The sequence below is a fragment of the Pseudonaja textilis genome, chromosome 3 (assembly GCF_049901715.1).
Source record: "Pseudonaja textilis isolate UNSWEBS1 chromosome 3, rPseTex1.2, whole genome shotgun sequence".
NCBI lineage: Eukaryota > Metazoa > Chordata > Lepidosauria > Squamata > Elapidae > Pseudonaja > Pseudonaja textilis.
Genome location: NC_141992.1, coordinates 23,423,442 through 23,439,642, shown reverse-complemented (window position 1 = coordinate 23,439,642; position 16,201 = coordinate 23,423,442). Strand labels below are relative to the sequence as shown.

Here is a 16,201-nt window from a genome sequence, read left to right as displayed (position 1 = left end):
GACTGCTTTATTTTTGAAGAATGTCATAAATTCAATAAAATTATTGTTTCTCCTAAATTACCATACTATATACTGAGCTACTTAATACTTTCACTGATGGCAATGAAAGATGGATATTCAGGATATCCATGCAGGAGATTAATATTTTAGGATAACTTTTCTTTCTAGATTCAGTATATTTCAAGTGTGTGCTTTCCATGCCCAACAATTTATTTATAATCTGTTTAAATACATCAGTTCCAAAAAGATAATAAGGCAAAGAAACATTTCCCAAACAGCTCTACTTTAATATTATTTGTAACACTTTTTCTTAGCAATAAGTAAATACTAAAAGACAACAAGGATTAAAGGATCAAAGTGCATCATCTTGATACCTCCCATATTGAATAGTTTTTCTTCCAATTCATTGTAACAACCTTTTTACGGTTTCCTTTAAAACACAGTTAAGAAAGTAATTGTTTGGGATTTTGTGTATGTGTGTGTGTGTGTGTGCGCACGCACACACACACACATACACTATTAAATCGGGTAGAGAACACCTATAACACATGTATTATAACAAAAAACATTTACTTTGTTTTCTGATACTGTATTCTTTTCTTGAGAAGGCAGATATGTTTATATTAGTAAACCTTTGCCAAATACAATATGAAGTGACTTGAAATTATATTCACCTCCAAACTTATCTCTGAATTTATCAACTGTAGTAAAAAAAAAAAACCCCACCCACCCCCCAATACTCATTTTCAGATGACATCTAAGCACTGAAGGATACAAATGAACCCAACTATCAAAAATGTTGGTAGTGTATATTTTACATAACTAAAATATTATTTATTGGTAAGGAATTGCAGTTTGCTTAAAAAACATTGCATTTTTCATAAATAAAATACTGTATGTTAAGGATTACTCTTTACTGCAACATCATTACAGTACTTAACATATGAATAAATGAAGAAACACCTATGCTTTTACCTAACCTTTCTATAAAGAGGAAAAGTTGTAAATGAACTGCTACACTTGACATTCAGATAAGAAATCCAATGACAGAAACAACCAGACAATACTGGCTGTAATGTAGTCACAATAATGGAATAACTTATTATCAAAGACACAATCATTTGGGCAAAATCTTTTTTAAATAAAAACAACACTCATCACTGTAAGACCTACAATTCAATTTTATCTTCAAAATAACTGATGCTTCTACAGTACAAGTAGCAAGCATATATTAAAATGTTTAAAACTGCATTTCATAAAACTGAGATATTATTTTGCTCGTCATAACTGAATAAAGAGCATCTGTGTATAAGCACTCACCTATAACAGTCTCTTACTCATCGGTAGCTATGCTATTTATGCAGGATTCTTAAAATGGCGTCTGACAGCACTGCATTGCCTCATTCCTATACAGAGGCTAAAATGGTAGCAATTTATTCAATAACTATGACCTTTTTAAGCAGTAAGATTTTTAAAACAGTTAAATAGCAAAAAAAAAAATTACAAGATGATAAAATATCGCTAGATAGTAAACTAAAATGCCGAAGACTAATTTGTTAAGGAAATCCTTAGATTCTAAGAACTGATTCTTCTTCCAATTACCCTGGAAAGGCTAATGTATTTTAAGATTAAAAATAACTACTAATCTGGGGAAAGTAAAAGGAACTAAATGCTTTATGATAAGATTAAGACATACATTTTTTAAATATAAGAAATGTACAATAATGTTCAGAAATATCAGAATTCATCAGGCAATTATGTATCAACACTTGGCTAACCAAATAGCAACACTTTAATCCCAGGAGAAAGTGGAGGTTTAAATCAAATATTTCCACAAAAAGGAACTGTAGAATCCCAAAAGCTTGTTTAACAAATCATCTAGTTTCGTAACCGATTTTTAGCTTGTTTAATAAATATTACCTTAAAACTTTATGTTTTAAATAAATGTATGAAATATTGTAATTCCTAGGGTTGATTCTTACAATTGTTAGTTTGTAGCAAAATCTGATTACCTATTATAATTGATACTATTAAACTGTCCCATAATGCTGAGATGCTATGTAGGATTTTAGTTGTCACAACATACTCCAGGGCACTGATTATTTACTACTTATTTATATACCTACAAGGTGGCACCTGCTTTATAATAAGTAGAATTTCTTGCCTAGTATAAAACAAATGTAGTCCCTTTATTGAAGAGGTACAAAAATGATACTGAATGGTAGGTGTTAATGAGATTTTATTTCTATACATACACACAATACAACATGCTTGCCTACATACAAACACTCACACAAGTGTCTGTGTACACCAAACACTGCAACCTGGGTAATCTTACAATAAAAAGAGAACTGATGCGTTAAAAAGAAGATTATACAAAATGATGTTAAATTTATAAACAGTATTTGTAGTGAAAATGTGTCAGAATCTTCTAAAAACTACTTCAAAAATCAACAAAGTAGGTGTGCGTGTGTGTGCGCACGCACACATATGAGAGAGGGGGGAGGAGGGAGGAAGGGAAAGAGAGAATAGGATATTTGTTTTGAAGGACACAACACCCTTTCCTTTTCAAGAGTGGCTAAATACTGTGAAAAACTTTCTAGAAATGCAAGTTATTTTACCCATTTCTATTTGGTTCTCAAATAATCTGCACATAGACTGAAAGGCATGTGCATTTTAACTTTTTAAAATTTTTAATTTTTTGTTTTAATGAGTATACATGTTGCTATCTATGCTGTGTTATTGGAATATTTTTTTAAAGAGACTGAGGGCTAAATCATAATGATAAATTGAATTTATGTTGACCAAAATAAAAAAGGAATATTGTGCCAAAATAATTTCATAGGAGCCTATTTCAGCAATGTTATTCAGTGAAATTACAATCAATATTCAAATGCTCTAGTTCAGTTCTGTTAGGACAGGAGAGTAAGTGTTCATCTGATTATACAGTTGCTGTTGGTAAAGGAAATCTGCATCATCTTGCTTAAAGCAGACTGTGATTCTTTGCATACCATTCTTAAATGTGACATACCATAAGAAATCAAACGTTATTAAGGTATTTGGTAAAAGCATACAAATTATGGAATACTTGAGATTGGCTCAGTTTCTGTACTGCACTTAAAATGGAACAAAGATGGGAGAAATTTCTGGAAGGCCTTTCTCAGCCTTTCTATAATATCTGTCAATCTTTAACCTATTTTGTTTTTATTGGTCAGGCTTTCAACAGAGCAACATGATTGGGCTGATCCGGGAACAACACTGCTGTCTCTCCTTGCCTCAAACATCTTGCTGCAATGCAGACATTTATATTTTGTGAACTAAGAAAGAATTAGCATTCAAATAATTTAAAGGGGTGAACTTCGGGGAATTCATGATGCTGTGTTTCATTATGTGCACAAGGATAGTCCATGCAAATAGACTTTCCTTTGTCAGCAATAGCTCTGGAGATGCAGATCTTGAGACATATCTTTCTTCAACAAAACCTAAGGGAGCCATTTTAATTCAGCTCACTTTTCTCCTGTTTCTTCATAAGACAGTATTTTCTAATGTTAAGATTCCACACCCAGCTGCTAATGTGTAATGCACGTCTGCAAATACTGCATATGTGCCTGGCCACAATTTTGACAACCAAAGCAGTAAAATGTATTTCTCAGCTATATCTTAGTATCATTTATATATACTAATCAGTTCTATAACAGAGAAAAACTGGGTAAGTAACTTTAACTCCTCTAGAAAAAGATTGTGGGGGAGGGGAGAGGAAATACAGTGATTAGGCATTTTTAATGATTTGAAGGATTTACTTTAAAACCAGCCACAAACCAGGGTTAAAGACAATAGCAAAGGGGATACAACTACTAGATTGCAGTTTACCAAGTCCATGGTTCCCCTGAATAAACTATGACAAGGAATTATTTCTCAAGACTTATTTGTGCCAGGGCACAAGCTGGATTTCTACAAAATGGTACACAAATTGAATATACAGCACAATTTGCAATGTTGTGAGAAAATGTTTACTGCAAAAACTGTTAGATGAATCTTAGTTTTTGATTTTAAACATCAGTAACTGAAGTGATTCTAAAAACTAAATGCCATGCTGGATTATATAAGGTAATAAAAAAAAAGCATAGGGTAACTGAAGGATAACTATATAACAATGTATAAGATTAGTTTGCTGAAAACTAGCACATTCATCACTTAAAAGCCAGAGGAAGTATGAATTGGGCTTTAATCTGCAAATGCATTAATTAAGAGCCTCTGTGAACAAAGAATAAGCAGAATGTTGTTCTCAGAAGAAAACAGGAAGTTTATATTTCAAGTATAACAGACTATTGTGAAAAATTCAAATTCAAATTGGAACACAGTTTTTAATAAATTTTGGAAAAATAAACCCAGTAACATTTAGTTAATTAGCAAAAGAAAAAAAATCCCCTGTATGTATTACATCTTTCCTGTTCAAAGCAAAAGATTAAAAACTACATAAATTGATCAGAGAATAGCAGACAAGTTTACTTACCAAACATTCAAGCAACCATCTCATTTTCCCCAATAAATAAGATACAACAAGCTGGCAGATTTGGGATTGACCAAAAGGAAATTTTTGAAATAATTACGTAGCATCATGCCAAAAACCAGAAAAACCCCAAAAGAAGAGAAAAAAATGAACATGTAATACTCTCATGAACCACACATGATTTTTTATCACTCCACCTCAGAGAACTCAGCCTGTTACATTGCAAAAGAAAAAAAGCAGTTAAGAAGTCCATTAGGGTTTTTTTTTTTTTGGTATTACAGAAAAGGTAGATAACAGTTTTAAAAAGTGATGGCTTTAAACAGATAAGGAACTGAAACAGATGCATAGCTATGTCTGATAGTTTCAGACCTAGTCATTAACTATTTCTGAAACCTCCAATAAGAAAAATCAGTTTTAAAGGAATATACTTCTCCCAGAAAAATACACACACCCTGCTTCTACAATCCTCCTGTAAGAAAAAGTATCCATTTTAAGTGAATGTAAAACTGCACAAAAACATGATGCAACAGCACTTCACTACTTAGGCCCAGTATCTGCAATCTGCCATTATCACTATTTACTGCAGGCTCAGTGGCTAAAAATCCTATATTTTATCAGGGGTAACTTAGATTAGCTCTCATTTTTACAATTTGAAAAGGTAAACTTGCCTGTTCTGCTGTCTGCCATTATCCCTGCTTGTCTCCCTGTAGGGCAGTTAAATGCATCTGCTCCCTAGCTTCCATTTTCTCTTCAGCAGGCATGTGACACAACAGACAATAGTGCAGGCAAACTGCTCAGACACAGAAAGCTGCTTTGGAAGAGCAGTACCTTGAAAAACTCTAAAACCACCATCCCCTTGTGAAGAATATGTATGCAAACGTTTTGCCAGTCTGTAAAATAAAGCTATGGCTAATGGCTACTAAACCATGTGACCCTAGAAAGCAATTTTAAACATTTTCAACTTAATAAAGTGCTGTGGGGTGAGTTTTGCGCAACAGATCACAGAGAATCACACTGTTAAGCCACAACTCATAGGTTTCAGAGAAAAAAATGTAAAAAAGTAAAGCTTACCTCTGTGGATGCATTGTTAACACAGTGTTATGTCAATACTTATAAAACATGGAGGACAGGCTCTCAGTACTCAGACAGAAAGGGCTTGGCACTTCAGCTTGATGATCTGTCTCCCTAATAAAAGCTAATCCTGGATTGGCTACTTTGGAAAATCTGAATGTAAAGCTTCAGGGGATTGGCTGAAACACTTCCTGAGCGATTATCTTTGTGCAGCTCTGGCAAGCAGGAGCCATCCTGTGCACAGAGAAGACACAGGCTAAACTAGGCCTGTTTTAGTAAAAGAAACTTAAAAGGAAAGCAATCCATACACAAATTCCTTGCAGAAAACAGATTTTCAAACAGAACAAAGTGAACAACGAGTGGCAGACTAAAAGACTCTCTCAGACCACATCTGTTGCTTTTGCTTGAGGCTTTAATAACCTGCAGGATTTCTCAGGTCACAAAAGCTGTCCTCTAGAAGCAATTCAGAAAGAAAACAAGAAGCCCCGATAGTAAGTGAAAAATGTTTTGAAACAATACACATATGCAGCACAATGCATGCAGTTATATACCATAGTTATTTAAGATCTATGTTTCTCAAAAAGCACATTTGATTCTTCCAAACACATTTATAAGACTGGTGAACTGTGAGAATTCACATTGTGGATTTTAACCCCCACACGTATGCACTGAATTGAAATAGGAACTCTTTTTCTAATCACTTGCAGTGTTCTCTTCCTAACAGCATAGATGCAGAAAATAGCTACATTTTGCAGAAAATAGCTACATTTTTCAGTAGCATGGTGTTTGATGTTTTCACAAATTTCCCTTATCTTTCAGTCTTCTCAAGTTGCCAGTTAAACAACAATCTCGCCTACTTCTTAGTCTGCTGCAGCTTTATAACCATTAACCCTATCATACTCAGCTCTTTTTAAGAACAGGCCTTATGAAGAGCCGGTTTTCAGTGTGTGGAAAAATACCAGAGCTCTTTTCACACAGGAAAGAACAATGAAATATAATGTAAAGTTAGCAAATTTCATCTAATTGTTAAAGGAAGATAAGAGAAAAGAAGGAAGATAACATTGAACTGTGGCCATCTCTTAAGGAAAGAGAAACATTGTGATATTTTAGTTCTCTCAAGCACCTCCTATTTCAGTTTATTTACCACAGGCCAAGGGATACACTGCTAAACTGCAGGGGAAAAAACCACATACACTTGTGTTAACTTTGGTTATATTTATAAATACAGGTTAAAAAAAACTATAAAGGCAACTAAAATTATAATGTACGTAGAAGTGCAGGTACAGAGAGAGAGAGAGGGAGGGAGGGAGGGAGGGGGAGAGAGAGAGAGAGAGAGAGAGAGAGAGAGAGCAAAGTTGACCACAAATGGTATGAAAAAGTAAAGTTCTGAGTGAATGTCCCAAATAGCACATGAATATTTATTTATATCCTGCCTTTATTGTTTTTACAAATAACTCAAGATGGCAAACATATCTAACACATCTTCCTTCTCACATCTGTATTTTTATGATACTATGCTGTAATATGTAACAACAGAGGGAAGGATCCAGTTAAGACTGGGCCATGAAATCAGTAAGGCTACCAACCAAAATAAGGTTCTTAATGCTTTTCTAAAATTCTTGTTTACAATCACAATAAAAGCTAGAAAAATTATTCCAAATTTAGACTACTGTAAATTTCTACATCAAGTGGTATGATGAAAGTTCATAAACATAGAAACAAACCTTGGATAGAGTTCACAATTCAATGCAAGAAATAATAAAAGACTATCGTATGGCTGTGTGTGTGTGTGTGTTCGTTTCCTAAAATGACAATGATCTTCAGATTGCAGAGAAATTTTCATACTATTAAGAAGCTGAATGTTCTCTTTCAAAGCTGTTTTTCAGCTAATAGACATAAATTAAACCCAATGCTAATTTCATACACAATTTTGCTATACATTCTACTAAGAAATTTCATTTTTCAAATTCCAGTCAGACTGGTAAAACTCTAAATGCATTTTCACATTGTTTGATCTCCTTTTGAAATGCAGCAGGAAGAAGTTGATAATAAAATAGAGTAGGTACAGACCAAAGTCATGAGAAAAATAGAAGGCAAATTCATGGAATCCATCTTATTGTCTGATGAGTATAATAGAAATGGCCCAAATAATAAACTACTTGTGTTAATGTCACAAAGTTCACCTCAGTAAGCAAAAACAAAAAAACAAAAACTCTGCTACAATTGCAATTCCAAAGGCAAAACAGAGTAATTAAGCTGTAGTAGTGCTGTTTATCAATGAAATGTTATTCAGTGGCAGAAACTGCTGAATAATAAAGCACATGATCTAAATTCTGATATTTTGTTTCTGATAGTTAAAATCAACACCAATAGCTTCATATATTACAGCTTCTAGCACACTGCATATTTTAAACCGAAACAGTCAATACGTTTGAAATATATATCTATTTCATGACTTCTCCCACATCTAATGGCATCCACATACTGATACCACATAAAGGATGCTATGTAATCTTAGAATAATCACATTACATAATTTTAGAATAATCACATGTTAATCCAGTACTTAAAATAACAATACAGATTATACTCATTAACAATACTCATTATTTTATATTATCAAAAGATAAGAAAAATCCAATGAGTCATTCCTGTTTTAGCAGCATGATATGGAAAAAAAATGATTAAAAAGCTTTAGGAAATTACTCATTTTATATTGATTTTTAAGAGATGTTTTTCTCCCAAACAGATATAAAGATACTAACTTGCTTTCATGTCTCAGAAGGAATTTGAATTCAGATCTCTGAATTTCATCATTAAATTATATTACTGGCCTCTTCCTCCTCCAAGTTTGATTACTTGCCAGTCCAAATGGCAGAACTCCAGGTTTTCCTTTCCCCAAGCCATCTGAACATGTAGTTTGCTGTATGAAGAAAATCCCACCCATCCACTCTTTCTGAGTCTACTGGCAATGAAGTAGACTGGAATCATTTAAATCATGGTCCAAACAACACAACCAATCTTATTCCATTGTCAAGTTGCCACACAGAGCTACTTTACTTTCAAATTATTACTTTTTAGGGCATGTCTATGCTAGTATGAGGGGGGAAGCTTAGGGATAACTGGACCATTCCTATAAGAGAGGGACTGCAAACACAGATTTAAGACAATATTCCTATAATAGGCAACTATAAAAAGAATGTAATGGTGGGCAATCAAATGACAGCATATAGAAATATGATACATTATTGCACCACCTCAGGGAGTAACAGGAAGGAGTGAAGAAATGCTTTTCAGTTTTCCAGTATATTAAACGAATATTTCATCTTAGAAATACTCCGGTATCATTTCATTGAGGACTTATACTAGTAATACATGACACTTTAAAAAGGTAAAAATGAAAAGGCAGAGCACTAAATGGTGCTTATGAAAAAGATAAAAGAATTTCAACTCCACAAAGCAAAGAAATAAAGAGCTAGGTATAATACTCAGATTATGTCACCAGAATGATACCTTTTAACACAATCCTGCACTGTAGTGAAGAGATGTCTGTGATCTATTTTATTTTTCAATAGAGTCCTGAGGCTTACTGAAAGAAGTGAGTTCTAAAGCCGGAACTTTAAATAAAAAAGATTCTGATTGGATTAATCATACATAAAAATCTACTCTTGATTAATTTCTTGTTCTCCCAGATAAGCAGAGAACAATTCATTTGGTTGTTTCTACTCTTGCATGATTATAAGAATCACATAGAGCTATACTAGTAGAGCTTATAATCAAATTTATAAAATTTAATCACTGATTAAAATCCTATCTCCTCCCTATGTTTATATTTAAAAACCCAGTAAATTTACAAAAATGAAAGCATCTTTTAAAAAATTTAAATGATATCCATAATAATTTAATTCTTATGGGGAAATAATGGAATACTGTAAATGTATAATTTGTAATTGAATGGAGATAATTGCAAGCAACAAATGCCAACATTCACATTACTATTAAAATATCTTCCAGTAAATGGGTATCCTTTCTGATTGAAATGCTGAGGGTTTTTTTTTTCTTTCAAAAACAACAACAACCTATAAAGCCTGCAGGGCCTCAATTGGATTGGGGGCCACCAAACTCAGAGTGGGGGGAAGTAAATCCTTTCACCAGCTCCTTTGTTTGAAAAATAAACTGCTCACTCATGGGGGAGGGGGGAGAAGCAAAATAGGAGCAGCTGGGGCACTGTGGCAGAAGTGGTTCTGTCTGCAATCATTCTTTCACTTTCTTAAACTGTTATTTATTTGAGAAGAATGACCAGATCATGGTTACTTTGTAAAAACCATGAGTAGAAATTGCATTTAAAATAATCTTCTTTAGTAACAAGTTCCTATGTTCTGGGTCCTATGGTAATCCAAACCACAATATGGCTTAACTAAGTTTGATACAGAAACCTGAGTGACCATGTGGCTTAATCAACAAACTATATATAAGCAAATCATGATTTAGCACTAATGTGTGAATAATTATTGAATTATCCCATTGTTGAAACTAGCTGCATTTTATTGTGCTGGTGATTCTATTTCCATACTGTTCATATCAAGAACAGTACTCCCAAACAAATACAACTAAAATCTAGTTGATTCTCTAAGGGAAACATGTCTTGGCTCTGGGACTGTAACAGCACTGATGGTGACTGGGCATTCAGCCAAAGTGACACACTCAGTCCCTGGAGAGAGGATTTGGTCATATATCAGACAGTAATTTAATAGCAGCAATAACTAGAGATCAGGCCTCAGAATTCTGCTCTTTAAATCAACAAAATGGTTTATTGAACTAAAAGTAAAGGATCTGAAGTATGGGCAAAACAGAGTAATTGGAGCTTCTCTTAGGTAATCTGAATTGTTTTGAATTTAAGGAAAATTATCTTGCTATGGTAAACATGTTATTTAAGTATTAATTAAAAAAAGTACTGAAAGGAATCTTAGAGCTTGATCTTCCTAATCTGGAATTATCTTGCATGCTATGTCCTCAAAGAATGAAAAAATAAAAGGAAAGTACCATTTTATTGGAAAAAATTATGTTGCTGAGAGAAGCAAATGTTCAAGCTACAGACTAAAGCAGCTGAAAGAAACCCCTGCTGCAATCAGTGAATGAAGTCTCTTATCCTGTAATAAAAGGCAATTAAAATGCATGGCCTACTGCAGGCTGAGCCAATTGCACCCCTTTCCGGGGTGTGGTTGTTTAGGTAGGGAGAGGAGTAAAAAGGAAAGGAAAAACAATGACATAGGGAGAAAAGGAAGGCAGAAATAGACTAAAGTAAGAGATGTTAATCAGCAGCTGTCTGAAGGAATAGAATGGTGAAGGATAAGTATGGGGGAATATAAAAAAAGGAGGCCAATACAAATCACAACCTCATAAAGAAACTAGAAACTTTTCCAATTGTTCACTTTAAGGAGAGTTTCAAACACAACACCTACTACATTGATTAAGATGGAATAACATTTATAAAACAACACAAGTCTTTGATAATGGAATAGTCTATTCCTGCTGTATTAAAATTCTGAACTCCGCCAACCCACAGTTAAATACAGAATATACACAAAACTTATTGGTTCAATAATTTGATCAGATCTAATTCAGTTCATAGTAATAATATGAGAACCAGTCACGCTTTCTTAATTTCAGCAATTTAATTTAGGGATATACAAATAGTCTTTTTACTGAATTTAGAGTTAGCAAGCACCAATTATCTAAGTGTGACTTATGACCCAGCACTGCAAATCAGAAATCCCCTAATATAACATTTCAGTTCTGACACATAAAAATAAAGATTATTCAAGAAATGGTGACCTTGGTTCAAAAGACAGAACCATAATTGCTAAGCTACACTGAGGCAGAAAGGAAAGAATTGCACAATAAATAGAAAACAAAGTATCAAAAGAGGAATAAAGGTCACCTAAAATTTGACAGTTTAAATTTGTATTCTACAGAATAGCAAGAAAATTGCTGCAGATGGTTCACTACACCAGACGGAACACATAAAGAATATTTCTGAAAGAAAGGAACACAATATGCATCCAGTGTTGACAGACAAAAAACAGTATTTCAAAAACTAATCAGTAAGAGAAAAATCAAGTTATACTGAAAGGCTGGAGAAACTATGTTACCTTCAAGACATAATTAATTTGCACAATGAAAAAACAGTAATTTTTAAGCAACATGCAGGTAGGAAGATATATTTCTTGAAAGATAACATTCTGAGATACTACAGTGACTTTCTGAAAGTTTGTATAAGGGAAACCAAAAAGATAATATAGAGTATCAGTCTTCTTTGTTTCTAAAATTTTATGTTTTGCTGTAAAATTTCTAAGCAAACCAAAGACACGGATACAAAATTGAATGTAATTGAAATAAAATAATAAATAATAAAGGTTACTATATCAATCCAGGCTCAAAACAAGAGAGCAACAATGAATAAACAAAGTAAGAATGCCAAGAAGCCTTCAGCTAAGTCAGCCCTGTCAAATTGGCGGCCCATGGACTGGATATGTCATGCGCAAGCCACGCCCACCCCAATTCCGCAAAGGCAAAAAATGTTGATACGTTACGATCCAGCCCATGATGCGATCAAGTTTGACACACATGACTTAGTGCTATTGCTATATAGCAGTAAAAAGGACAACTCATTTATTACTAAATGAATGCTACTTTTTCAGTCCCATAGCAGCTTCCAATTTTCATTAAAAAATTACAATTAAAAAATCATGCCAAAGGAGAGAGGGAGAAAACAAACTCAGGAACTAATTATTAGTTACAAAATTCTGATACTGTAGTGTATCACTTTTTGGAAGAAAAGGTGTAGCAACTTTTCTTAATTTGCTCTCTCTTGCCCTTATGCAGGAAGAAAAATTATTTTCTCTTGGGAGGCAAGAAGCAAGGACAATATAGCCTTATAATAATGAAGATTTCATATTTTATTATCTACATTTTAAATAAGTATATCTCAGAATTCTTCTAGTAGTCCAAATTCAGCACAAGCATTAATTGCACAGCTGAATATGAAGATATTTTTTCCAGGCCATCTATGTGCACAAAATTCAGTAGTAACTGCAGCAACTTACAATGATGTCAAGATGTAAATGCCATCATTGTGTACTTGAATCCTAATATTTCACCCAAGTATGTAAGCCTGGGCATTTGTATGCTTATATACTGCCACACGTATTTCATCAGAGAAGGTTGTCCCTTCTCTGGACAGCCGCTATCTCATTTGATTGGTGATCAATGATCTGAGTTAATATTCCGATATTGTAATAGAAGAATAAAGCAGCACAAATCATGCTTGCACAAAATGCAGTTTTTCCTTACTAGCCATGATAAGAGGATCTTCCTTTGCCAATCTGGAAACTACTTAGCAGTTTTGGAGGAACAAAGGACAAAGTATGGGGAATGATAATGCTGTACATACAGTTGTGCTTGTAAGTTTACATATCCTGGCAGAATTTATGATTTCTTGGCCATTTTTCAGAGAATATGAATGATAACACAAAAACTTTTCTTTCACCCATGGTTACTATATGGCTGAAGCCATTTATTTACTCTTTTTAAATCATAATGACAACAGAAGCTACCCAAATGACCCTGATCAAAAGTTTACATACTCTGGTGATTTTGGCCTGATAACATGCACACAGGTTGGCACAATGGGGTTTGAATGGCTATTAAAGGTAACCATCCTCACCTGTGATCTGTTTGCTTGTAATTAGTGTGTGTGTATAAAAAGTTAATGAGTTCCTGGACTCCTGACAGACCCTTGCATCTTTCATCCAGTGCTGCATTGACGTTTCTGTCTTCTGAGTCATGGGGAAAGCAAAACAATTGTCAAAGGATCTACGGGAAAAGGTACTTGAACTGTATAAAACAGGAAAGAGATATAAAAAGATATCCAAGGAATTGAGAATGCCGATCAGCAGTGTTCAAACACTAATCAAGAAGTGGAACATGAGGGATTCTGTTGAAACCAAATCACAGCCAGGTAGACCAATTAAAATTTCAGCCACAACTGCCAGGAAAATTGTTCGGAGTGCAAAGAAAGGCCCACAAATAACTTCAGGTGAAATATAGGACTTTCTGAAAACAAGTGGTGTGGCTGTTTCAATATGCACAATAAGGAAGCACTGGAAGAAAGACGAGTTGCATGGTCGAGTCGCCAGAAGAAAACCATTACTATACAAATTCCACAAGGTATCCCACTTACAATACGCCAAACAGCACAGAGACAAGCCTCAAACCTTCTGGCACAAAGTCATTTGGAGTGATGAGACCAAAATTGAGCTTTTTGGCTACAACCATAAACGCTACATTTGGAAAGGAGTCAACAAGGCCTATGATGAAAAGTACACCATTCCTACTGTGAAACACGGAGGTAGATCACTGATGTTTTGGGGATGTGTGAACTACAAAGGCATAAGAAATCTGGTCAGAATTGATGGCAAGATGAATGCAGTATGTTATCAAAAGATACTGGAGAAAAATTTGCATTCATCAGCCCGGAAGCTGCGCATGGGACATACTTGGACATTCCAACACGACAATGATCCTAAACACAAGGGCAAGTCAAACTGTCATTGGCTACAGCGGAATAAAGTGAAGGTTCTGGAGTGGCCATCTCAGTCTCCTGACCTCAATATCATTGAACCACTCTGGGGAGATCTCAAATGTGAAGTTCATGCAAGACAGCCCAAAAATTTACAGGAACTGGAGGCTTTTTGCCAGGAAGAATGGGCAGCTTTACCATCTGAGAAGATAAAGAGCCTTATCCACACATACCACAATACCACAAAATACTTCAAGCTGTCATTGATATTAAATTTACTGATTGTTCGAAGTTACAACGGCACTGAAAAAAGTGACTTATGAGTGTTTCCACACTTACAACTGTTGCAGCATCCCCATGGTCACATAATCAAAATTCAGACACTAGGTAACTGACTGGCATTAATGACCATTGCAGTATCCTTGGGATCCTGTGATCACCTTAACAGCTATGGCGAGGAAAATTGTAAAATAGGACAAAATTCCCTTAGTAAATGTCTCACTTAGCAACAAAAATTTGGGGCTCAATTGTGGTTGTAAGTCGAGGTCTAGTGTTGTGGCTGGATGAGGAGGAGAAGGTTGGAGAAGAACTTGGGCCAGTTCTGGAGCCTGGGGAAGGCTCTGATGGATGCTCAGCTTTGGACACAGAGATAGAGCCAGGGCCACCCAACATTTCCCAGCCAGAGAAGCACATGTCTTTGGAGTCAGAGATGAGTGAGGAGGAACAACAGCTGGGTTCTATTCCAGATGCGCTTATGCGCAGAGCAGATAGGAGAGGTGAACAACCAAGGACAATGAGCCAGGCTTGGGAAGCAAAACCAACATGGACATTGAATGGCCCCTCCCTTGCTGGGGAATAAATAGGAGCAAAAGGGACAACGCATTTCTGGAAAGTTTGTTCCCTGTATGCGACAAGACTGCTTGCCATAACTGATGTTTATCTATTTCTGTGTTTGAACTGACTTAATTTGCAGCCTCCTGGCTGGGAGCTCACAGCCTTGCATTTGTCATATCTCTGGAACTATCTCTGGAAGAGATTAGAACGGCCCCCACTCTTCCGGAAGACCTAGAACTGCCAGTGGGCCTATGTAACCCAGAGTGGGATGAAGCCCATTAAATGGCTTGTGTGATCTGCTGTCACCGAGACAGGGTGGGGGTGTGTGATTTTATTATACTATATTCATTTATTTGATTTTTTTAATTAGTTTAATTGTTTTAAATGTGGTTTTATATTCTGTAAGCCACATTGAGTCGCCATGGGTGAATAGGTGGAAATATAAATTAAATAAATAAATAAATAAAATAAATAGCTGATAAGGTCTATTGTTTCAGTTAACTTCTTGCAGGACTCTTGTCTGGACTTTCTGTTGGGGAATGCAGTTAATTCCCAATGTATAAATAAAGAGGGGTTTTTGTTTCAATGGAATCTGTTTCTTGCTTCTGTAAAGGCTGGGTCAGAACAACTAGTTATCTTACACTGGAGGCATACCAACAAGCAGACCGACCCAGAAAAATGAGTACAAGAATGTAATTCACTTCATTCAATCTATAGTAAAGATATATTTTAAAATAGTTTTTGAAAAGTTTTATTTTTACATTTGACATTTTCTGTATTAATTCAACACTATTTCACAATAGTGAAATTTCTGATGTAAAGTTTGGTGGGCAGTGTGTTGTACAAATGTAAAGCTTCCTTTAAATTGAGCTTGATTCTTGGTGACTTTGCCAACATACTGTATTCAGGAAGTTTTATTAGCTGCAGTACAGAAGCGGTTTGCCACTGGTTCCAGATATTACTTTTTTTAACTTTCAAGTTTAATCTAGAGCTTTGGTGTTCTCTGAATGGCTACAAAACAAACATTAACTAATCTGATCTTTAGCTCCCAAGCCTAGACAAGAGAATAGACAAATATTTCATTGTGCTTCAAATCAGTTCAAATCAAATTTGCCATCTTCAAATTTCAAAACTAATTGAATCATGCCACCTTCAAAACTCAAATGAACTATAATACATAGATTCCTACTTGTCATGCTATAAAT

The 16,201-nt window shown here is 34.8% G+C and overlaps 1 protein-coding gene across 14 annotated transcripts in view; it reads right to left on the bottom strand.

Annotated features, from left to right (window-relative positions):
- ZMYND8 (zinc finger MYND-type containing 8) overlaps positions 1-16,201 on the bottom strand; it is a 110,191-nt gene that overhangs the window by 81,186 nt on the left and 12,804 nt on the right. For 2 of the 14 annotated variants that reach the window (XM_026697521.2, XM_026697529.2), the window contains exon 1: positions 5,582-5,690. The exons of 4 other annotated variants lie outside the window; for them this stretch is intronic. In XM_026697521.2, the coding sequence (XP_026553306.1) occupies positions 5,582-5,595 (14 nt within the window). In that variant the 5' untranslated portion in view covers positions 5,596-5,690. Of the gene's footprint in view, positions 1-4,513; positions 4,735-5,178; positions 5,274-5,581; positions 5,698-16,201 lie in introns of those variants that run through there. 8 more of the 14 variants (XM_026697525.2, XM_087929033.1, XM_026697528.2 and 5 more) reach the window with 7 other exon arrangements.